The sequence below is a fragment of the Danio rerio genome, chromosome 8 (assembly GCF_049306965.1).
Source record: "Danio rerio strain Tuebingen ecotype United States chromosome 8, GRCz12tu, whole genome shotgun sequence".
Lineage (NCBI taxonomy): Eukaryota > Metazoa > Chordata > Actinopteri > Cypriniformes > Danionidae > Danio > Danio rerio.
The window spans coordinates 18909949-18935279 of NC_133183.1; the positions used below are offsets into that span (position 1 = coordinate 18909949).

Consider the following 25331-nt stretch of genomic DNA (forward strand, 5'->3'; position numbering starts at 1 on the left):
GGTGCTGATGTGAAGGTGAGTCAGATTTGTTCGGGGCGTCAGATTTTGATGCAACTTTCCTTCACCTCCTCTTGTGAGTGGGCCCACACGGTTTGCGCTATCATGCACTGGTCACTACTAACTGAGTGGAGTAGGAGCACACACTTAAGTTTTGTTAGATTAGTTGCCTATAAAATCTACGTTTCAAAACCACACAAAATTTGTCAACCTGCCTATGCCATTTTTTACCTGCGCAATTTAAAACCGCCCAATCTGGCAACACTGATTAGGTCTTATTTCTGAGTTCATTTAGAATTTTCACCACTTTTTATGTTGCAGTTGTGGATTTACAGGCTTTTTTGCAGTTCTTTACAATTTTTTTACTACAATTCTTGCCATTTAGAAGAAAATTTTGTGAAAAAAAGGACAACATTCTGTGAGATATAGTCAGTTCTCCAGAAGTTTGTAAGCTTTTTATGAATATGTCTTTTATTTTTGCATAAAACATTTGAATTTGAGGTGTTAAATCACAATTCTGAGAGGAAAGTCAGAAACGTAAGGAAAAAGTTTGCAATTGGATGTTTAAAATGATTTATTTCATGGCAGAAACAAGCTTCCTGTAGTTTATGACCAGCTGTAAGAACCTCCATCATATTTCCATCTATGCTGTGTTCGTCTGACTGAAAACTTCAAAAACGTTTGCTTTTCATGCAGTGTGTGAGAAAAGTCATCTCTGTTGGGGGATTACAGGGCATTTTGATTTCCAGATCCAGAGAAGTGTTTAGATCATCCTTCATGAAAAAAAAAACAACCCAAACACTGAATTTGGGACTTATTTTGACACATATACTGTAGATTCTTGATGACCCGAAATGGATGAAATCAGTGCGTCCTTCTCGTCTCTTTTTAAATCATGGCAGAAATACACAAACAGACTTTGACACATGATATTTAGGGATAACTTTTTTGTTTTCATCATGTGACTTGAATGACAAAAATGATCTGGAGGTTTCACAAGACCGTGTAGTTGTTTATCAGACTCCTTGTTTATCACAGTCTATTGGATAGAACTGTAGAAATAAAATTTACGTACGAAAACTGGTAAAATCCAATAAAAATGTTTTTTATATGCACCAAAATAAAAGCATGGGTTGACTCTAAGGTGATGTCTCTTGTTTTCTCTCCGTGACTTTTGTTGTCCTTTTTATTACTTTGAAACGTTATTGTACTGTGCTGTATATTTGGCCTAAGCGGTTATTTCCCTAAAACAAATGTTTTTTTTCATAGATACATTTTAGGAGTAGCCACTTAATATTTTCTAAGATTATGGAGTATATATTTTCTATTTATTTCTAGTTATTTTAGCATATATATTCCATTGTCTTATTTGATTTGCATTATCTTATTTCAAGGTCAAACATTTATTAATTAATGTTTGAAAAAGTACTCTGGACGAGTTTTAAATATATTATGGAAAATAGTTTGCACTGATCTGTATTACAAATAATAATAATAATAATAATAAAAATAATAATACGTTTGTATAAATAAAAATCTGACCCCTATAATAGATTCTCCCATGCACAATCAGCAGGGATGCGGAGAAATATTCAGTTGGTGGTCTGAAGCAAACAGGCAGGTCTAACCAACCAATACAGTGTAAGATGCTGTTTACACCTAGCCTGCATTTCCCAAAAGCATTGTAAGCCTATAGATTGTAAACAAGATCATGTGATTGATCTTAATATTACAGCCTCTTTCCTAAAGACATCATATGATGATTTGCGCTTATGACATGGCGCATTATCCTGCTGGAAGTAGCCATAAGAATATGGGTTCACTGTGGTCATATAGGGGTGGACATGGTCAGCAACAATACTCAGGTAGGCTGTAGCATTGACGCAATGCTCAATTGGTACTAATGGGCCCAAAGTGTGCCGAGTAAATATCCCCCACACCATTACACCAGCACCACTAGCCTGAACCGTTGATACAAGGCTGGATGGATCCATGGTTTCATGTTGTTGATGCCAAATTCTGACCCTACCATCCCAATGCCGCAGCAGACATCAAGACCCATCAGGCCAGGCAACATTTTTCCAATCTTTTATTGTTTAATTTTGGTGAACCTGTGTGAATTGTAGACTCAGTTTCCTGTTGTTAGCTAAAAGAAGTGGCACCCGGTGTGGTCTTCTGCTGCTGTAGCTCATCTGTCTCAAGGTTGGAAGTGTAGTGTGTTCAGAGATGCTCTTCTGCATACCTCGGCTGTAATGAGTGGTTATTTGAGTTAATGTTGCCTTTCTATCAGTGGAACAAGTCTGGCCATTCTCCTCTGACCTCTGCCATCAACAAGGCATTTGCGCCCACAAAACTGCCACTATTTTCTCTATTTTGGGCCATTTTCCATAAACTTTAGAGATGGTTGTGCATGAAAATCCCAGTAGATCTGCAGTTTCTGAAATACTCAAACCAGCTTGTCTGACACTAACAACCATGACACGTTCAAAGTCACTTAAATCACCTTTCTTCTCGTCTTGACCGTGTCTACATGCAGAAATGCGTTGAGTTGCTGCCATGTGATTGGCTGAATAGACATTTGTGTTAATGAGCAGTTGGACAGGTGTACCTAATAAAGTGGCCTATATATATATATATATATATATATATATATATATATATATATATATATATATATATATATATATATATATATACAGTAGTCAACATTTGTAGTGGATTAAAAAAGTTTTAAAAGATCAGGCTAAAGTTTTTCTAGACAAAAATGGATGCAACTTTAATAAAAGGTTTTTGTTCCACTTCAACAGTTGACTACTGTATATACAGTATATGGGTCTCTATTTGTAGTAATTGAAAAAATGTTTATGTAAATGGCCATGTTTGCAATATTTTTAAATATGCGTTTGTATATATAATTTGTATATATTGCCAGAGGCCTATATCAAATTGTATTGTCCTTTATTGTATACTCTTACTCTTTTTTTTTTTTTTTTTTTTTTAAATAAATGAAACAATAAAAAGGGCAGAAATAAAAAAAACTAGAAATACACATGGAAATTAAATGACCATACAAAAAATGAAAAATGGCTGAACGACTGGGAAAAATTGGGATACACTTTTTTTTAATCTGCCATTGACCTCCTTCGTATTTGGTATTTCTTATGGATATCCTCATGTTCTTTTACCTTAAGTTTCCCCCCCCAGCCGATTTTGTGCCTCTGTCTGCAGGCAGGTGTCTGATTGCTATTCCGCATGAGAGGACGATTATTGGGTTAAGCATTCTGGAAACGACTCCATATAAGGTTAAAATTCAGCACTTTAGAAATGGACAGCGACTCCTAGAGCAAGCAGAACTTTCGTGCAAGTAATTGACGGATTTTTTCATTTTTTAAAAAGGAATTGTCTTTCAAGCATTTTATTTAAATCCTTTAACTCTTTTTCTTTTTGTTTCAGTCACTTAATTCAGATGTAGGTTACATTTATATTTTTGTAAGTTGTTTTTGGCATGCCCATTTATCGTTTATTAAGAATACTCACATTATTATATTAAATTATTATACATCTTCGTGTAAAAGACTGGATCTACACCACAAAACCGTTTCAAGGCCACATTTATTTAATTTTTTCCACACTTTTTCGCTTTCGCAGCCATTTTCTCCATCACACACAACCGCATACAAACAGGTCCAGTAAAACTCGGTCACGACACCCTCTCAATATATAGGTTACACATAAGTTAGAATTTATAAATTTGCAGAAGTTTATAATTCCCCTGAGAGACATGGGAATGATTGCGGAGCGTCTAAAGTTCACCTCAGCTCTGCTAAAATGACTAAAAGGAGAGATATTGCGGTACAGGAACATGAGCAACCCCTTAAAGAAGACCTGCGGACTGGAATCATGGCATTAAAGAAGATTTTGACACGTGTGTTTTGGCACAATCTTGCTAGTTCGCTATGTCGTTAACACCGAAAAACGAGGATTTGAAGCCAGGTCGGGGCTGGGGGGTTGAGCAGGAGCAGGTTGAGCCGATCAGCAGCTGCAGTCTGACGGCTGAGGGGGTGCAGGGGTCTCGGTCAGTCTGGCGCTGGGAGTCCCGCCGGCCGCCGCAGGATCGGCCTCTAGAGTGTCGGACATCTTGTCGCAGATTATATCCACAAGGCGGTCAAAAGTCTGCTTCACGTTGATGTTGTCCTTCGCACTGGTCTCGAAAAACTCAAATCCTTTTGGGAGAGAAAAAGTTAAGGTAAGTGTAGCCTACAGTATGCCTACTTAATGTCAACCTTTTAAAAAAAAAATTGGACAGCTTTTGGTTTTCGCTGTTTTTTTGTTTTTTTTGTCAATGAGCATTCGGCTGAACTCTGGCTGAAGTCTGGCCAGCCGACAAAAACATAAAGCGAAGTGCTTAGGTTTGGCTGAGTCACGACGAGTTCTGTGAGTTTTGTTTACCTTAATAAAGTTTGAGTGGAGTGTGAGTGGATTTTACTAGACCTTTTACTATAAATCTGTCATTTTGTGGTAGACTAATTAATGGCGAGTTTGCAGTGTGACTAACAACAGTCAGTAACGTTAAATTATTAATTTTAAACAAAAAAAAATAATAATAGGGTATTCAGTAAGGGTAAAAATAAAAGTTGGCCTAATTAGACTAATTACATCATGTCAACGATATATTTAACAGTTTCCACAGCACAGTCACCTCACAGCAAGATGGCTGGTTCGAGTCCCTGCTGAGCCAGTTGGCATTTCTGTTCATTTGGGTTTCTTTCTGGTGCTCAGGTTTTTGCCACAGTCCAAAGACATGTGCTATAGGTGAATTGAATAAACTACATTTTTCCACAGGCCGGAAGGGCATCTGCTGCGTAAAACATATGCCAGAATAGTTGGCGGTTTATTCCGCTGTGGTGACCTCCAGGGGCGGACTTAACCAATAAGTGAGGTGAGCAGCTGCTTAGGACCCAGGGGAAATAGGGGGCCACAACCAATGTCAAGAAGCCTATAGTAATCATAAAGCTCTTTAAAAATGTCTGTGCTATGTTGTATAATCTGCCAATAACCATTAAGATTAGAACATTTTGACTTCTTTTCAAAATTGGGGGACCCCATGAATAGTGGAATGTTTCTTCCGTACTGCACATGCAAATAATTAAATCTAATGACAAATATGGCTAATTAACTGTACAAAATTTGTGAAATAGCTATTTATTTGTAAATTCATTTTATTTAATTTTACATTAGGAAGATAAAGGCTTCACCTAAAATATATTTTAACATGCAGTTTATTTACACACACACACACACACACACACACACACACACACACACACACACACACACACACACACACACACACACAAATCAATCTACAGAGAAAAAAAGTATATCTATAGAGAAAGATAGTGTTTTAAGTTGCTAGGGCCCCATACCTTGCTTAGGGCCTTCAAATCACTAAGTCTGCCCCTGGTGACCTCTGACAAACCAGAGACTAAGCCAAATGAATGAATACAAATTGTTACAAATATTATAATTATGTAAAAGGTATTATATCAATTTTATAAACTAAATGTCTAAACAAAAATAATTTCCCATAGCTTAGCAATTATTTGCTGAAAATATTTTTTTCCTCATACTTATAATAAAACATGACAAATCAAAAGGCCATCATTTGGTTTTTCGAGATGTCTTCCTCTGTGAAAATGATGGACTGATTAATTAAGCTTCATTCTAAGCTGTTGCAATATACTCTATAATCATACACCAGTGCCTGAGACTGAGCCAAAAACTCTGCCTGTTTTATTTTCTTTGTTTTGTTTTTGGGAAATTGCTACCTATATGAAATTATTATATTATTAAGCCCAGTGAATATCCAGTGAAGGTAAATCCTTAAAGGAAAATGCTTTAAACATTATTTTGCTCTGTTTTAGTTATTGGAGTGTAAATATATAATTTGAACAAATTCTAATAAGTAATGAAATGTTTTTATAATTACATAATGTTAAATATTTTTCCTAAAACATTTATTATAAAGTTTTTTAATGGATTAGGTTTGGTATTTTTAAGTTAACACTAAATGAAAGTCTTTTATGTTAACCAAGTCTGCATTTATTTGATCAAGACTACAAGAAAAACTGTCATTTGGTCAAGTACACTTAGAATATAATTTATAATGAAATGTATTCCTTGAACTCAGTATTGAATTTTCATAATTACTACTCCAGTCATCAGTGTCTCAATTTATTACCTTCATATTAGAAATATTTAATTTTAAATCTATGTTTTATTAAAAATCTACTTAAAGGGATAGTTTACATAAAAATCCTGCCATCATTTCCTCAGCCTTTACTCGTTCACTATGCTGGTTGCTGGCCACCATTGACTTCCATAGTAATCCATAGTAATCTTCTTCCTATGGATGTCGATGGGTGCCAGCAACCAGCATTCTTCAAAACATCTTCTTTTGTGTTCAACAAAACAAAGAATCATAAAGGTTTAAAACTGAGGGGGAATCAATGATGAGGTCATTTTTGGGTGAACTGTCCCTTTAATACAAATTTCACTTTGTTTTTGAATTACTGAGGTCAACCCCAAACATTTATAAGGAACATGTACAGTTGAAGTCAGATCTATTAGCCCTCCTGATTATTTTTCCCCCAATTTATGTTTAAAAACAAAAATATTTTTTCAAAACATTTCCAAACATAATAGTTTTAATAACTCATCTCTAATGATTGATTTATTTTATCTTTGTCATGATGACAGAATACATAATATTTGACTAGATATTTTTCAAGACACTTCTATACAGCTTAAAGTGACATTTAAAGGCTTAACTAGGGTAATAAGGCAAGTTCGTTTGTTCTGTAGCCAATTAAAAATAAATTATTGGGAGGGAGCTAATAATTTTGATGTTAAAATGGTTTTTAAAAAACTAAAAGCTGTGTTTATCCTAGCCGAAATAAAATAAATAAGACTTTCTCTAGAAGAAAAAATATTATGGGAAATACTGTAAAAATTCCTTCCTCTTTTGGGAAATATTTAAAAAAGTAATTACATGAGGCCGAATAATTCTGACTTCAACTGTATGTAGTAATCCAATAGTTTTTCATATTTAAACGACTGTATATAATATTTAGTTCCACTCACCGAGCTGTTCTGCCAGCAGTCTGCCGCTGTCCACAGACACTATCCTCTCCTCCTCCATGTCACATTTGTTTCCAGCGAGGATCACCTGTGCATTGTCCCACGAGTATGTCTTAATCTGGGTCGCCCTGACACAAGACGAGACAAAAGCAAGCAGACACGCTTGTCGTCAGGACAAATGCCACTGCCTGAGCTGCCAGTAGCACAAGATGTGCCAGACTCAAAACTCTGTCCGCTCTATTGTATGAACATGTCATCATGTCTCACTGAATCAATGGGAACGTCATGTCAACACTTCCTCTCTGTTCCCGTCCCTCATCTCTTCATGTTCTCTAATCCACACATCTAATGCCACTTCATTACTGCACTAGATTTTCAGCCGTTTCTACTCAAGTGTTACAATTTCAAAAGCTCTCACTGTATTGTATTTATTTTTCACACCATAGTTTGTCTTGAATCACAAAAAGTTTCACCAATTTCACTAGACTAAGATCAAATGAGAAGTGAATAGTTCAGTTGCACATTATTATTGTATGAAATACAGTGCACTTTTATTTCTTTCTAGAAAAATGAATCTTTTGGTTGCACAGATGAAAGTAAATGATGTTACATTTGATACATCTACATCTGTTGTAAAATGATAGCTTATTTAAAAATAAAAAATTCAGAAAATGTTCATACAATTATCAAAAGAGCAATTATGACTTGTTTATATGCTGTTTCACACTTACCGTCCCCTTGAGATGTTGAGCTTCAAAGTTTTTGCATTCCATATAGCAAACAATAATGTGTGTAACATTTCTCTTTTGTATATTAACATGACAGAGACCCTAAATGTACTCTAAATGTAAATTTACAAAGCTCTCTTACATTTGGAAATCGGAGTAAAATTAACACGGTAAATGCTGATAGAACCTTCTAGTTTTGACAAGTTATTTTCCGCTTGAAATTATAAGGTTCTATCTGGCAGATCATTAATTGAAGAATTAATTTGCTTGATAAAAGTTACATTTTCGCTTTCTATAACAATTATTTCATGTTTAGGGTGAATATTTTTAATTAAGCATACAAGGCTGTGCTAAATATTTTGTCGAGTACTGATGTTAATTTTTGTCTAATTAATATGTTAATGTTTATTAAAGTTTATGCTTTATATGAATTATTGAATTAAAGTAATTGAATTATATGCTATATTTATTAAATGATATGCCCCATGAATTAAATTAAGTATTTGCCCTTCAAGGCTTAATAATACATTTAAAGACTTTAAAAGAAAACCGACAATGAGAAAATGAGTTTAATAAACACTTAAAATGTTTCACTTACCATATATACACAAATAAAAATATTTCACATTTAATACACACAGTTTTTACTGTCTGTATCATTTTCAACAATGTAAAATGAAACATTTCATCTCAATGTCAAAAAATGCTTCTAAATCATCACATTTATTATTTAGTCGACTTTGATTTTGTGTGATTTTGTCTTTTTTGTCTTTCCTGCTGTCAATAGAGCAGTCTAGCGAAATGACAAGGAAATTTGATCCTGATTGGTCCTCATGCGTGCTGATTAGCTCACAGAAAGTATCTTACAGAGCCAAGCTAAAGTTCAACTTTGTAGATAAACCGTTTTTGTTTTTAGTTAATTTTAGGGTCACACTTTACAATAAGGTTCATTAGTTAATGTTAATTAATGCATTTACTAACATGAACAAACAATGAAAAATACATTTACTACAGTATTTATTCACGTTAATAAACGTTAGTTAATGAAAACAGTTGTTCATTGTTAGTTCATGTTAACTCATGGTGCATTAACCAATGTTAACAAGCATGGACTTGAATGTTAATAATGCATTAGTAAATGTTCAATTATGATTAATAAATGCCGTACATGTGTTGTTCATGATTGGTTCATGTTATTAAAAGCATTAACTAATGAACCTTATTGTAAAGTGTTACCCATTTTAGTTTAGTTTAACAACTAATAAAATAAACATCCCATAATGTAAGTCGTCATTTAATAAGAATATGTGAATAACTCAATTTTGACAAAAATGTCTGATAGAACCTTATAATTCTAAGGTGACACACTTAAGAATCTACACTGTAGATTCTTGATGACCCAAAATGGATGAAATCAGTGCGTCCTTCTCATCTCTTTTTAAACCACGGCAGAAATATGCTTTCTGTGTATCCCTTCTAACAATTTTTATATAACATAGCAAAGAATAACATACTTTGTGCTCTAAATGATTCTAAAATATTACATTATTTTACTTTTTGCAAGACTTTACTCAGGTTAGAACATACTGAATTAAACAATATATATTCATTGAATTTACTATTTTTTAAGGTAAGTGGTTGCAGATAATTTATATTTAAATTAAATTGAAACAAACAAAGTTGAACATTACTCAATTTAATTTGTTTGCACTTACCTTAAAAAAGTAGTAAATCCAAAGAATCATTTTTCAGTGTGTAGTAGGGGACTAACCTAGTTTTTACTATGGTGCACAATGTTTATTCTTAGATTCAGAAGCAGATTGAGAAGTGTTTTGTTCTTGAGAACTGATTACACAGACATTTGTTGCCTAAATATATACTACTTTTTCGTTTGGTATGTTTTGTGAACAGTTAATAAATGTTCAACTCTGGGTAAATCAATGCTCTGTCACTTTTTACCCAGTCAGTGGAGGAGGGGTGGGACAAATACACTGAAAAAGCACATGTCAATTCAGTATTTATTTTAAGGCTTTAATTTATGACACTCAGCATATCTGACATATACTAACTAGAGGCACTGCAGTATACATTGCACTGCTGTCTTGGAGACAAAATTGACATATTATTATTTTATAAGAGGAGATTATTATATTTGATAGATTTTATAGGTGGCGATTATGCTGAATGTGACTATTGTGAAAATCATGAGCTCAATTATTTACAAATTATTGTAATTTCAGTAACATACGCACATTAATATATCAGATTTAATGTAAAGTAAGATTAGGTTTAAGTATAAATTACTCTAAATGTACTCCTATACTGTAATTAGAAATGTTTCATACATGAGCTCCATTATGATTTATAGAGTTGCAGTTTGTTATTTGTTTGACCAGTGTTTCATCAGCAGTATGTACAATACGATCCATATAATGTTATAGTCAAACATGAAACATGGTGCAACACTGACTAATCATTAAAAACTATGCTTTTATTCATTAATTCTGACTCCAGGATTGGCAGAGTGCTCTGAATACTCCAGCTGAAATGCGCAATTTAAAAATTGACATCAACTTACCAGTCCTGTACAGCAGCAAAAGACTCTTCGTTAGTAATGTCATACATTAGGATGAAGCCCATGGCCCCTCTGTAGTAGGCAGTGGTGATAGTCCTGTATCGTTCCTGTCCGGCTGTGTCCTAAAAACATAATGATAATAACCTGTATTATTAAGTTAAATGAAGGAACACTTCACTTTTTTGAAAATAGACTCATTTTACAACTGCTGTCCCTACTTTAACTGTTGAGTTTAACCATTTTTAATCTGATCTCAGGGTCTGACAGGAGGACTTTTAGCTTAGCTTAGTTTAGCATAAATAATTGAATCAGATTAGACCATTAGCATTTCACTAAAAAATGACCAAAGAGTTTCCATCACTTTCTAATTTAAAGCTTCTTAAAGTCAAATCAAAAACTGTAGTTATACACCAGGGGTGCCCAAATTCGGTCCTGGAGGGCTGGTGTCCTGCAAAGTTTAGTTCCAACCCCAGTCAGGCACACCTGGCCAGGCTAATTAAGCTCTTACTAGGCTTTCTAGAAAAATCCAGATGTGTTGAGGCAAGTTGGAACTAAAATCTACAGGACCGGGTTTGGGCACCCCTGTTATACACTGTATTAAGACCAACTCTAATTTCGGCGTTATAATCAGTTATCATTATGTATTGTGAATGGTCCAGAAGCCAGAACTCAAACATCGGGACATAATCTTAATTTAACCGTGTGCAATGGCAGCCCCAGCCCAGGTATAATAACAAGACATTTAAAATAACATTTAGTTATGATAATTATAATAATAATAAGTATTACTTTTTAAAAAATACTTAATTTTGCAAACCAGCTTTAAAATATTAACTTTTCAATTGATTCATAATTCAATTTTAAAATAGGGCAACATCAACAATTATTTTGTCAAAACGTCTAGTAAATTGCCTTTTTTTAAAAAAAATCTGTTTACAATCGTTTTCCCAGTAATGGGTAAAACATATGTTGGAATAGTTGCCGGTTCATTCCACTGTGGCGACCCCTGATAAATAAGAGACTTAGCCGAAGGAAAATGAATGAATAAATGTTCAGAATGGTGTGAGATTTGTGATCTCTATTTTAAATTAAGTTGTGATTCTCAGTTTCTCTACAATCATAGTTCATTTAGTCTGGGCCAGACAGATGGAGTCGATACAGCAAAGGTGTGAATGAATGAGCACTGGAGTCTGAGAAATGAGGGTTTTGTCACCTCTATAAGTAGCAGTGCTTTCACCGAAAGACTAAAATAGGAAAGCGTGCCACGATCTGATGAACACATAGCTTTTGCTGATGCTGACTCGGATAAGGCAACAATCGCTTATGTTCTCTTTCCATAAGCCAGTGTTAATCATCACCCCATGTGATGTTTACATTGCCATGTGTGATTATCCAGCCCTTCAGTGCTTTACCAACCATGAAACATCTGTGTGTTTTTTCAAATCATAGCCATTTCCAGCTTGGCGAATGAGGCAGAAATTACCCAGATCTGAAGCTTGATCCTCTTGTCGTTCTTGTAGACAGTTTTGACCTTAAAGTCGATGCCCACTGTACTGACAAAAGCAGATGTGAAGGTATCATCAGCGTATCGGAAGAGGAAGGATGTTTTCCCGACGCTGCTGTTCCCGATGATCAGCAATTTGAACATGTAATCAAAATTTTGATCAGAGTTCTCCTTTTGTTTGTTGTCTTGCGTAGCAGCCATCTGTGAGAACACAAAGACAGTTTAATGACCAGATCAAAGGTTTACAGCCCTACCATACTGTGTAGGTAGTATATAATGTCACATACAGCAATATGATACGAGAAAGAGGTCTTCTGCTTTTCACACTTTTAAAAGGTTAAAAAATGAGGGTTTTCATATTTGTAGTAACCACTTTTGGTTGGCCAAAATTCTGGTTTGTTTTGAACTATTCATTTTTTAGTATGACGAAAATGTTCTTAATGGAACCATACTTTAAACCTTTAAGAAGTGCAGCCATCTCTATTTTTTAGGTAATAAAAAGATAGCACTGAGTGAAAAATATCAGCACCAGGAGCTGTCCATGTCTTGGAACCTAATTAGAGGCCTTCTTGAAACCTAAACCTAGGCCTTTTGGAAATACATTTCTAAAGAGCACCAAATATGTCCCAGGGGGTACTTTTTTTTTTTCTTCACATTTTTTGTTTTCGCAAATCTTCCAGATGTTGCTTTGTACGCTTTTTGAGATCTCAAATATCTCTCTCAAGTGCCATTTACACTTGCTCTCGTGTAAATCCACCAGCGGCCGCTGTCGTCTGACTGACTAACTGATCGACTGACCCACCCTCCTCCTTCCCTAAACCCAACCAATAGAGTTTTCAAAAGCACTGATTGACCAGCTCAACCACTTCCCTACACCAACCCGACAATTTTACAAAGTTCTATAAAATGTTTACCAGAAGAAAGATTAAATTCAAAATAAAACCAAAAGTGCTCAGGGGTAGCCTAAATAATCTGTTAGTGCTCTTTAGGTAAAGGGTTCATCAGAATAAACAGCAAAAATCAGTCCAAGGCACTCGAAACACGGCCTTCAGGGTAACATCAAGATTCGATTCTTCTGTTCAACATATACAGTAAGAAGATTTTCTGAAGATTGTTAAAAAAAAAAGAGTGTAAATGTAAAGAAACACATGAGTATTCTAAAACAATTACTTTTGCTGCTTGTTCATAATATTTTAAAATCAAACCAAAAGTGCTCCAGGGTAGCTTAAATCATGTGTCAGTGCTCCTTAGGTAAGGGATTTATCAGAATAAACAGCAAAAATCGGTCCAAGGTACTCGAAAAATGTGTAAAAAATATTTAAAAGCCTTTATTGACATGGCTAATCCTTAAAAAACCTAGCGATTCGGCAAAGAACTGCCTTCATCAGGGTAACATCAAGATTCCATTGGTTCTTCTGTTAAACACAGGAAGATTTTCTGATAATTGCTGGAATAAGAATAGTGTGGAATGCATAGAAACACTTGAGTACACTTAAATAAATGACTTCTGCTGCTTATTTATAACACTACATATTAAAAAATATCAAAAAGCCTTTATTGACATGGCTAATCCTCAAAGAACACTAAATAATGTGGTTCTCGTGTCGCGGTGTGAAGCACGATCGCCTCACAGCCAGAAGGTCACTAGGTCGAGCCTTGGCTGGGTCAGTTGGCATTTCTGTGTGGAGTTTGTGCTATAGGTAAATTAAGTAGCTAAATTGACCGTAGTGTATGTGTGTGAATGAGTGTGTATGGATGTTTCCCAGAGATGGCTTGCAGCTGGATGGGCATCTGTGTGTCAAACGTATGCCGGATAAGTTGGCGGTTCATTCTGCTGTGGCGACCCCAGATTAATAAAGGGACTAAGCCGAAAGGAAAATGAATTAATGTAAAAAATGCTATGTTCCACACAATTCCTTCATGTTGTCCCAACACAAATGGATTAAGTTAACTTAATTGTTTTTACAAATCTAAGTAGACAGATTTGTAAAAAAAAAAAAAAAAAAGAATTGTGTTGATTCAACTTAATTTAAACAAGTAGTTTGAGCAAGCAGCAAAAAGATTTTTAGTGTACTTGTTTTGGCAAAGAACTGCCGTCATCAGCGGAACATCAAGATTTGATTCTTCTGTTGAACACATATGAAGATTTTCTGAAGATTGTTGGAAAAAGAATAGTACAGAACCACTTGAGTACACTTAAAAGGATTTTTGCTGCTTATTTTAAAATGAGTTGAATCAACACAATTCTTAAGGTTTTGGGGGGACAACTTAATTGTTTAACGATCAAACCACCTAAATTTCTAAGAACAGATTAAGTTAACTTCATCGATATGTGTTGGGACAGCATAAAGGAATTGTGTGCAGCTCAGCATTTTATACAGTGTAAATAGTCAGGAAATTTCATTGTTGAGTGATCTATCCCTTTAAGGCTAACATAACACTTCATACAATTAGCAAAATCAACAAACAAATCAGCACCAGGAGCTGTCCATGTTTTGAAATCCAGTGAGAGTTTTATTTGATTTAACCCATGTTGATACCATCTTTCCAAAATGCAATTAGTTCAGCAAGTACATGCAAACATGAAAGCCCACAAAATATTGTCTATATAGGCAGCTCACTATTGAGTCTGCTTGTCTCAACAATGTTTAGATATTTTTTAAACATGGCTGGTGTAAACAAAGGCATGACCAGTGATAAAAATCAAAGATTATGTCTGATATTCATTCATTTTCCTTCGGGCTAGTGCCTTATTTATTAGGGGTCACCACAGCGGAATGAACCGCCAACTACTCCAGCATATGTTTCACAAAGCAGATGCCTGTACTGGGAAAATGTCTGATATTGTTTTTAAAAAAGTAAAATCTGTAAAAAGAGCTAAATATAGTAAATAAATACATTTCTTAAAATATAAATGATATTGCTTTGTTGTTTACAACTTCCTATTGGGTTAAACTAATTAAATCGTGACGAGAACTGAAACGTTAGAGCTTTAGTTGCACACTTAGATGGGGGAAAATGCAGTGTAAACTCGAAACTCGTCCAAAATGAATGCTGACTAGATAGGCAGCTCACTAGGTTTTAAGACGCAGCCTGTTTCATTCCAATCTGAGCGCTTTTAAAGGGGTCAGTCTCTTTTTAACCAAGCCCTGGATATTATAAGCTAATAGCCTTCAAATATAGAATGCATAATAAATGATGATATGTAGACAAAGAGATATTAGAGCTGTAAATGAGAGCATATAGCCAGCTGTAGCACTCATATAGAGTACAAAAAGCCCAAATTAGCAGCTCATGTGAATAAATTAGCTGTTACGGCTGATTGCTTTTCTCTTCACTGATGTTGCGTTTATCATTTTAATACATCTTTAATGAGCTGTCAGTATCATGCGCACTGTCAAATCGCAAATCCTAAACAACAAATGTCTTTTTTTTCTACAACATGACAAAATTAGCCATTTATTTCTTTTGCGTGGCTCTCCATTACGACCAAACAACATTATAGCCTGGATACAACGCCGTTTCTCACTTACCTTCCCGTATAACTCCATTTGCTTTAGACAATAAATAAACAAAAGCAATGAAATAAAGGCCGGTTGATTCTGATTTCGTCCTAATAAATGATAGTTTTCCCCCCGTTTTGGAGAGGTGGAGTCGGCTGCTGGGATAAATGTTGGATGCGATGATGCTCGCAATGGACGTCAGCAGACCGTCGCTCTCTCTCTCCACCCATTCATCCCACATCCGCCCAAAGTGTAGCTGTGCACTGTTGGCAGCAGGGGGCAGCAGCGCCGCTCTCTCACTTCATAAAATTGGATTCAGAATTGACGTAGACCAATATTTGGAAACTATCCAGAACTATCCATTAATCCAAAGCAATGAAAACTCGTTATATTCTTCCATTGTGTCTCTTTAAGATGTAACTTTATTGCATTTTTATTTTTGTTATACCCTGGTGTTTGTAAGCATGTGTCTTTGCTGTTTTTAATTTTGTTTTTTTATATGCCTTTATGTATATGATTGTATTATTTCTACCAATAACCAATAATTAAATTATTAATTGAAAGTAAATAAATAAATAAAATCATAAAAAAAAATACTGGATCTGATCACAAAATGTATTGCATTTACTTCACCATTTCTCCATGGAGGACGAAACCAGCAACAATAAATAAATAAATATGCAAATAAATTAATTAAACCACAAATATCTGCATAAATAAGACAATAAAGAAATCAAGAAATAAATAAAGAAATGCAAATAAATAAATATATATCACCATCCCACAAATTCCTGCATAAATAAACATATAAATATTGCGGCCAGATTAATAATTAAATACATTACACAGATGTTGGGGGAATAAGAAAAAGCTAAACTGAAAGTAGACCCCCCCTTCACACCGCTCAATTATTCATTTATTTGTATATTTATTTATTTATTGTTTTATTTATGCAGGAATTTGTAGATTTATATATACATTTATATATTTGTGTATGTATTCATTGCAGGAATGCAGGAATTTGTGATTTTAAAATTCATTTATTTATTTATTTATTGTTTTATTTATTGTTTTATTTATTTATGCAGGAATTTGTGTATTTATATATACATGTATTTATTTATTCGCATATTTATGTATTTATTGTTTTATCATTCATTCATTTGTTTTCTTTTCCACTTATCCAGCACGTTTTTACTCAGTGGATGCCCTTCCAGCCGCAAACCATCTCTGGGAAACATCCACACACACTCATACACTACAGACAATGTAGCTTACCCAATTCACCTGTACCGCATGTCTTTGGACTGTGGGGGAAACCGGAGCACCCGGAGGGAACCCAAGCGAAAGCAGGGAGAACATGCAAACTCCACACAGAAACTCCAACTGAGCCGAGCCAAGCAAAAGTTCGAACCAACGTCAAGTGTATTTTGTGTATTTTTGTGTATTTTATTTGTGTATTTATTTTTTTATTTTTTTATTGTTTTATTTATGCAGGAATTCGGATATTTATTTATTTACTTGCATATTTATTTATTGTTTTATTTATGCAGGAATTTGTGTATTTATTTATTTATTTATTTGCGTATTTATTTATTGTTTTGTTTTAGCAGGAATTTGTGTATTATTTTATCTATTTATTTATTTATTTATTTATTTATTTATTGTTTTATTTATGCATAAATGTGGGTATTTATTTATTTATTTGCATATTTATTTATTGTTTTATTTATGCAGGAATTTGTGTATTTATTTATTTGCATATTTATTTATTGTTTTATTTCTGGAAGACTTTGTGTATTTATTTATTTATTTGTACATTTATTCATTCATTGTTTTATTTATGCATAAATGTGGGTATTTATTTATTTATTTGCATATTTATTTATTGTTTTATTTATGCAGGAATTTATGTATTTATTTATTTGTTTGCGTTTTTATTTATTGTTTTTTTTATGCAGGAATTTGTGTAGTTATTTATTTATTTATTTTACCTATAAAAAGGAAATCTAATTTTTGTATAGGCCTATATCAATACATTGTATATATAATATATTGTTGTAATCTATACACATTAAATAAATTGAATCTGTTTTTAATTCTTTTTATTCTTTGTTGCTTTTATTTCTTATACATGTATTTTATATTTCTTTTATTCTTGTTTATTTAAAACACTTTGAATTACCACTGTGTATGTTATGTGCTATTTGCCTTGCCCACCAACACTGATATTTATCGAATCTTACTATTGCGACACAATTTTAAATATTCATAAGCCAGTGCTTTACTATAAGGGTGGTATCTACTAACGTCAGCATATTTATTGCTCTGGCTCTCGTCACTGGGTGTTATAATTATATTTAATACTAATGAGCTGTGCCTTCTCCATAGTAGAACTTACAACTAGTGCCCATCCCACTGTCGCATGCGCATGTGTTATTTATGTCACGTATTCCTCGTTCTAAAAACAAACAATAGACTTTTGTTGACACGCGAAAGGTAAACCCACTGTCAATTGTCGAATATGTTGTCCTTGTATATGTGTTGCTTGTAAATTGTGCTGGATTTGGTTGTTCTAGAAATGTGCAGTAAACGTGTTTCTCTTGTTTGTGGGTAAAGCTTTAACGTTACGTTTTATACACACTGAGGTAGTAGCTACTAATAGGTTTATGTTACGTACTGTAAATATACAAAGTATGTGCATGACTGTGCTTCATAGTAATTTACTGTGGTAAATAAACTTTTAGACGAAGTTTACTTTTAAAACAATTGGTTCGTAGCGCTCTCTAGTGGCCGAACAACTCCACTCAATAGTCTGTTTATTTCTTGAACAGCAACCTACATTTATGTGGAGAAGAAAAGTGAGTTAAGTATTTAGTTTAGAATGTGGGCAGCATGCCACTATTTATCAGATATTACAATTAATTATTGTTATTATTTGTTTGAGTCGCGCTTATTATAGAGGAGACTTTCTTAGTTTGCGTGATTCCACATGGTGTTCAGAGTATTTATTTATTTATTGCAAATTAGCTTTGCACTTGTGTAGTGGTTTCGTTTAATAATTATTTTGCTTATATTTTTGCTGTAGTTTGTTAGTGCCTTAATTATCCCAAAAGAGTAAAAGTTATGTCATGGACATATAGTAAGAGAACAAATGTCATAGAAAAGCATATAATTTTAATAAAAGCTGTGCACATTGTAACCCAGGGGTGTCCAAACTTTGTCCTGGAGGGCCGGTGTCCTGCATAGTTTAGTTCCAACTTTCTTCAACACCCTTTCCTGGAAGTTTTGTAGTTGCTTCAGGTGTGTCTGATTGGTGTTGAAACTAAACTTTGCAGGACACCGGCCCTCCAGGACCAAGTTTGAACACCACTGTTGTAACCCATTTACTGCTAAATGACAGACTGATTATTAAATAAACACTAAAAGTCTCCCTCTGAACATTTCTCAATCATTGGATGCTTTTAAATCTAGTTTAAGGCTTATTTTTTCTCCCTTGCCTTTGAGTAATGCATGCATGTTATTTTATATCTGTTGTAAGCATTCATAATTCTCTTATATTCTGAATACTCATTTATATTTTATTTAATTTGTATTATTGTAAAGTACTTTGAGTCAACTATACGGTTGTGTAAAATTGTGCTCTATAAATACAGTTTGCCTTGCCTAAAAACTGAGAAGAAAAATAATCAGAAAATCACTTTAGCTGATATATGTGCTTTGCACACGTCCTGTCTTGTTCATATGATTATACTTATTACTATGGAGACATGTTAATGCGTGACTGTCAATCAATTCGGTGGGCGAGGAAACCTCACTCCTACATCATGTTGCGGTGAGCTTCAAAACGGGAGGGATTTGGATCCTATTTTAACGTCAGGAAATTAAAAAAGAGACTTATTATCTTTATATCACCCCAATATGACTGTGCAGACTACACACAGCTCTGTCCAAACAGCTTACAAAATATGATTTTCATCATAGGTGCCCTTTAATGTAATTTAAAAAAATTGTTAAATTCAAACTAAAATTAGTTTGTTCCCCGCTCACCCCTACTTGTTTGCTCTTTTCTTTCAGTGCTCCATCATGGAAGATTCAGTGGAGGTCATCCTTCAGCACAAGAGCTGTGAGCTCTCTCGTCACACAGAGGAAAAGCCACTGGTCACAGCAGCATCTGGAGCGTTTCTTGCGGGAGTTTATGGGCTCTGGACATTATTTGCACTCCCTGGCTTCCGGAAAGTACCAATATGCCTCAAGGTACCGGAAGTCATATAAGATATATCTGAAGCTAAATATAGCTTTTCTAATAATAGAGCACTGCCGGAAGCACTGTATTCATTCAGTGTCATAGTGGATTTATCTTAAAAGGCAACAACCTGCTCTTTATTATGTTGGATGCTGTGTTTGTTTAGACTCATACTCCATAGTCCAATTGATCACTGATGTAAGTGAAGTTAATATTGTCCAGGTGCCTTATTTGCCCTCCAGTAGAACACAGACCCAGAATGTAATGAAGCTCCTGCGTGGGAGAGCAGGGTGTCTGGCGGATCTGGGGTCTGGTGATGGGCGACTGGTAAGTGTTTAACGTTTACTATCAATCAGAATGAAATTTCAGATACTTTATGTATAGTTGAATTCAGAATTTTTAGCCCTCCTGAATTATTAGCCTTCCTGTACATTCCCCTCCAATTTCTGTTTATGTCTAAACATAATAGTTTTAATAACTCATTTTTAATAACTGATTCCTTTCATCTTTGCCATGAAGACAGTACATAATATTTTACTAGATATGTTTCAAGATACTAGTATTCAGCTTAAAGCACAATTTCACCACCATGGACCACGCCACACTTTGAGCTAGACTTTATTGTACGCATGTAGGGATGAAGGGGATGGAACAGTGCGGTGAAGGGAAAAGAAGTAAGAGGATAAACGGTGAACAGGTAGGAACGTTGATCGAGCGTCTCACAATGATACTCAGAGACTCTAAGTGAGGGTACCGTCTGTTGTATATTGGTAGAGTCATTGGACCCCACCGATTCATCCTCGGAGCGAAGAGAGAGTTATAGGATTGTGAATGAGAAGCAAGGAAATAGAGGGAGGGAAAGCGGGTTCGAAAGAAGGAGAAGAACAGTGCTAGAGGGCTGGTCTGCCTTAAATAAGCTTTAGGGAGCAGGTGATTGGTTAAGGTGACAAAGTGAGGCGTGGTTCTGCCGCCAAACCTTTGTTAACAAGTTAACTCCATTTAAAGCCTTAACTAGGTTAATTAGGCAAAATATTGCTTTAGGGGGCTTATAATATTGGCCTTAAAGTGGTCTTTAAATTTAATTCTAGCCGAAATAAATCAAATAAGACTTTCTCCAGAGGAAAAAATATGATAGGATATTCTGTGAAAAAATCCATGCTCTGTTAAACATCATTTGGAAAATATTTAAAAAAGAAAACAAATTCACAGGAGGGCTAATAATGTTGACTTCAGCTGTACAATCATTTTGCATAATACCAATGGATTCTTTATTTATTGATTGTACATCTAACCTTATAATGTACAGTAACACGTCTAATGATGTAAATCTCAGTTGCTATGTGAGATTTACATATGAAATTTTGTGCTTCTAAGAACTTTTTCAGACGCTTCTGATGGCTTTCTGGAGACGACTGCTTTCTCACCGCAATGCATGGTGAGACGCTTTGCAGCTGGATGGGATTGAAACTATCTGAACTGTATAAGAATATAATAAAAAAACAGACATGAGAACAGGCTATTTATAATTTTGCATGACTGTGCTGTTGGATGTTGTTCATAAACTCTGGGGGCTTGGCTTTCTAAGCTGAAATGACTAAACTGTGGATTATTTTTATGGTGATTTCTCACCGTCATTATGGCCACTGGGCATCCTACCTGGGGCTGCCTTGTTTGTGTTCAAAAATAGATCTCATTAACACTCAAATTTAGATGGAAAAATCTTTTCATCACTTAATCGAGTGTAAAACAAGTGAAAAATATTCCTCTTGGTTTCTTTTACAGTATGGAAAACAAACAATGTCTTCTTTATGATTTTAATATCACAGACCCCACTTCTCAAAGTGTAGGTTTGGATTTGTTTTGTAGGTATTTGCTGCCACTGCAAAGGGTTTCCACTGCACTGGCTTTGAAATCAATTCTATCCTGACTGGATATGCCAGAGTCAAATCAAATTGGAAGGGAATACCATCCAGCACTGCGAGTTTTGTAAACCAGGACTTTTGGAAGGTATGGCATTTATGATTTCTATGTTGCACCCAATATAATTACAAAGAAAATGTTTTTTTTTTAAATAGTCAATGTAAACGTTGTAGTAACTATTGTGTTGTTGTGCCAGTGTTTGCACTTACAGTAAACAAATGAAAATATAATATTTAAAATGTATTTAAAATACACAGTTGAAGTCAGAATTATTAGCCCTCCTGAATTAAATTTCTTAACCCAATTTCTGTTAAATGGAGAGATTTTTTTAAAACACATTTCTAAACATAATAGTTTTAATAATAATAATTATTTCTAATAACTGATTTATTTTATATTTGCCGTGATGACAATACATACTATTTTACTAGATATTTTTCAAGACACTATATTTTAAGATTTAACCAGGTTAATCAGGCAAATTAGGGTAATTAGGCAAGTCATTGTATAACAATGGTTTTGTTTTGTAGACAAATATTGCTTAAGATGGTTAATTATAAACACCTTAACATGGTTTAAAAAAAATTAAAACTGCTTTTATTCAGGCCGAAATAAAACAAATAAGACTTTCTCCTGATGAAAATTTTTTTTAGGAAATACTAAATGAAAAATGTCTTGCTCTCATAAACATTATTTAGGAAATATTTAAAAAAGAAAAAAAAAAACATGAGTTCTAATAGTTTTGACTTTAACTGTATATTTGTTTCTAAGAATAAAATTAAGATTCATAATACATTTGTATATTGATTTACAGAAAATGTCAATAGTTTATATAGCATATATATATATAGGCATATTTACACTACTAGTTTGATGACATTAAAATACTCTTATTAAAGACTGTCTATTTTAGGATCATACTGCAGCACTTAAATACTAATTAATTGTCATTTAAAATCTTTGTGCTTTGCCACTGTCCTTTAAAACACTAGGTTTTACACCCGTGTGGAAAAACAGCCATTGAGAAATGACATGAACCATGTACAAACTGTACTTCATTGCACATGTCCAAGTGTTGATGATTCAGTTTTATCATTTCCCTTCACAGACCGATTTGTCCAAATATAACAATGTGACTGTTTTCTTGGCACCCGGAGTGGTAAGTACCCACAAGTGTCCTTTCTGGATTTATACTCGGCTGATTAAAAAGACGGAGTGGATTAAAAATATAAAGAGCAGTACAAAGAGTTACATCACCTGTTCCAGACACACAGCTGCGGGGACAAATAAAAGACCATCACAGTTTCTCAATTTCTCTCTAGATTTTCTTAATTTATTAGGTTTGGGTTTGAGGAAAATGTTAATATTTGTTTTATTCTTTAAAGGTCTGTTAAAATGTCCTCCAAATTCCAAATACATTTTTTCATTTGTTGTCACTGAAAACGGCAAAGTGGTGTATTATTTTTTTGTATATTTATTTGTGTGATGATTTTTTCCCTAATCATTGGGATTTTGTGGAAAATTCTTGCAGTTTATTGCACGATTCTGACTTTTCCCCTTCAAAATTCAAAGTATATATAATTGTAATTAGGTACCTTTAATTAGGTATTACTTAGATTCCATGTAAATCCAACAAAATAACTTGTTTGCCATGCCATTAATTTACTATGTAAATACAGTGTGTTTCGTGGTCTACAGATGGAGGTGTTGGGTAGAAAGTTGGAGAAGGAGTTACCAGATGAGGCTCGAGTCATCGCCTGTCGCTTCCCCTTTCCAGACTGGACTCCGACAGCCACTGAGGGTGAGGGGCTGGACCAGACATGGGCATATGATATGAATGTCATTCGCAAACTTTCAACACAAGCTGCCATGAAATAAGGAGAAAAGCCTTTTGTCCAAAAAAAAAAAAACCTGCTTCATGATTTAGCACTGCCTGATAGGTACCTGTCACTTTAATGTAAAACATAATAATTTCCTATTTTTGTATTTTTTAGAGTATGCTTATATGCTATCATAGATTTTGTAGAAAAGTAGCTTTTCTGTGTTGTGTATTTCTGAACTAAACTGTGAAATAAAGAGCCAGTGTTACACTATGCTAACAGAACACTCAGGTGACCCTGGTCTTTTAATATCCAAGAATAGCAGATCTAGAAAAGACTGAGAAAGACTTTGTAAATATGTTTAAATCTGTACATTTTTTATTTGTAAATGTAATAGACAAAATGTCAAAATTAGGGCATCCTTGAATGATTATAATAATTAGATCAAGTCAAGAACTGGACAAGAGGCTGGACAGGTCAGAATTCCCATTTGAAAGGGGGAAAACGGGTAATAAATTATGCTGTGTTATTTACACGTTAGGCAAGGTATCTGCATTTTAAGAAAGGTCTTAAAAAGTTTAAATTCACTATTACAGTTTAAGGTATTTTTAATCAGAGCAGAAAGGAAAAATAAAAGCAGAAGGAAAATTAAAGAATGAATAATAAAAAAAAAACTTAAAGAGCAGAAAGTGTAAAATTCAACAAGTAATAGCAAAATGACACCTGCATTAGAAAAAACCCTTTCATAAATATTTGTGTTTTTTGATGATTAAATTATGCTGTGTTATTTTCACTTTAGGCATGGTATCTGCATTTTAGGAACGGTCTTAAAAAGTCTTAATCCACTCTTACAATCTAAGGTCTTTTAAATCAGAGCAGAAAGGAAAAAATAAAAGCTGAAGGAAAATTAATTAATGAATAAAAAAAAAAACAAAGAGAAGAAAGTGTAAAATTCAATATGTAGTGGCAAAATGACACCTGCACTAGAAAAAACCTGTCGTGAATATTTGTGTTTTTCGATACAACGACATAAACATCCTTATATCAAGATATATTTATTTAAATGCAAAATGAAGAAGTTAAATATTGTTTTCTAAGAAAACAAAACAAAATTGTGTGAGTTTCCTCCTGTCACTGTCAGTGATAAGTTGCTGGATTTGCTAGATAAGTTGGCGGTTCATTCTGCTGTGGCGATCCCCGATGATTAAAGGGACTACGCCAAAGGAAAATGAATAAATTAATAAATAATAATTTATTTTAGGTGTTTTAGCTGTCACATTTTATAAATACATTTAAATTTGTAAAAAAAACTATTTGTAAATATAATAGGAAAAATGGTGATGCAGTGGCGTAGAAGGTAGTGCTGTGGCCTCACAGCAAGAAGGCCGCTGGTTCAAGCCTCTGCTGGGTCAGTTGGCATTTCTGTGTGGAGTTTGCATGTTCTCCCTGCGTTTGCGTGGGTTTCCTCCGTATGCTCCGTTTTCCCCCACAGTCCAAAGACATGCAGTACAGGTGAATTGGGTAGGCTAAATTGTCCGTAGTGTATGAGTGTGAATGAGTGTGTGTGGATGTTTCACTGAGATGAGTTGCGACTGCCACTGCATAAAAACTTGCTGGATAAGTTGGTGGTTCATTCCGCTGTGGTGACCCCAGATTAATAAAGGGACTAAGCCAAAAAGAAAATTAATGAATGAATAATGGGAAAAATGTCAAAATTAGGACTTCCTTGAATAATTATAATAATTAGAGTCAAGAACTCTGATGCTGTACAGGCCAGAATTCCCATTAAAAAGGGGGAATACAGGTAATTCATATGATTAAATTATGCTATGTTATTTAAACTTTAGGCAAGTTAACTGTATTTTAAGAACGGTCTTAAAAGGTCTTAATCGTCCATT

At 34.2% G+C, this 25331-nt stretch overlaps 2 protein-coding genes across 10 annotated transcripts; one reads left to right on the forward strand and one right to left on the reverse strand.

Annotated features, from left to right (window-relative positions):
- Window positions 1–3070: 3070 nt before the first annotated feature.
- On the forward strand, window positions 3071–23715 carry si:dkey-190g11.3. Of its 9 annotated transcripts, none has more exons than XM_073909707.1 (7): window positions 3071–4243; window positions 19525–19704; window positions 19936–20020; window positions 21068–21128; window positions 21560–21700; window positions 22722–22772; window positions 23312–23715. In XM_073909707.1, exons 4-7 carry the CDS (start codon window positions 21126–21128, stop codon window positions 23489–23491), a joined length of 375 nt encoding a protein of 124 aa, XP_073765808.1. In that variant the 5' UTR covers window positions 3071–4243; window positions 19525–19704; window positions 19936–20020; window positions 21068–21125; the 3' UTR covers window positions 23492–23715. The 9 variants fall into 9 exon arrangements, 8 of the variants coding, with proteins under 8 accessions (XP_073765808.1, XP_073765810.1, XP_068079097.1 ...); XR_012383782.1 differs by having other exon boundaries at window positions 3105–4243; window positions 19916–20020; XM_073909709.1 differs by having other exon boundaries at window positions 3809–4243; window positions 19939–20020.
- Window positions 3593–15659, reverse strand: rab3c (RAB3C, member RAS oncogene family). The gene is made up of 5 exons (NM_001002530.2): window positions 15478–15659; window positions 11924–12145; window positions 10444–10562; window positions 7141–7265; window positions 3593–4220 (listed from the first exon to the last, which is right to left on the reverse strand). The coding sequence occupies exons 1-5, from the start codon at window positions 15493–15495 to the stop codon at window positions 4030–4032; spliced, it is 675 nt and encodes a 224-aa protein (NP_001002530.2). The 5' UTR covers window positions 15496–15659; the 3' UTR covers window positions 3593–4029.
- Window positions 23716–25331: the final 1616 nt, after the last annotated feature.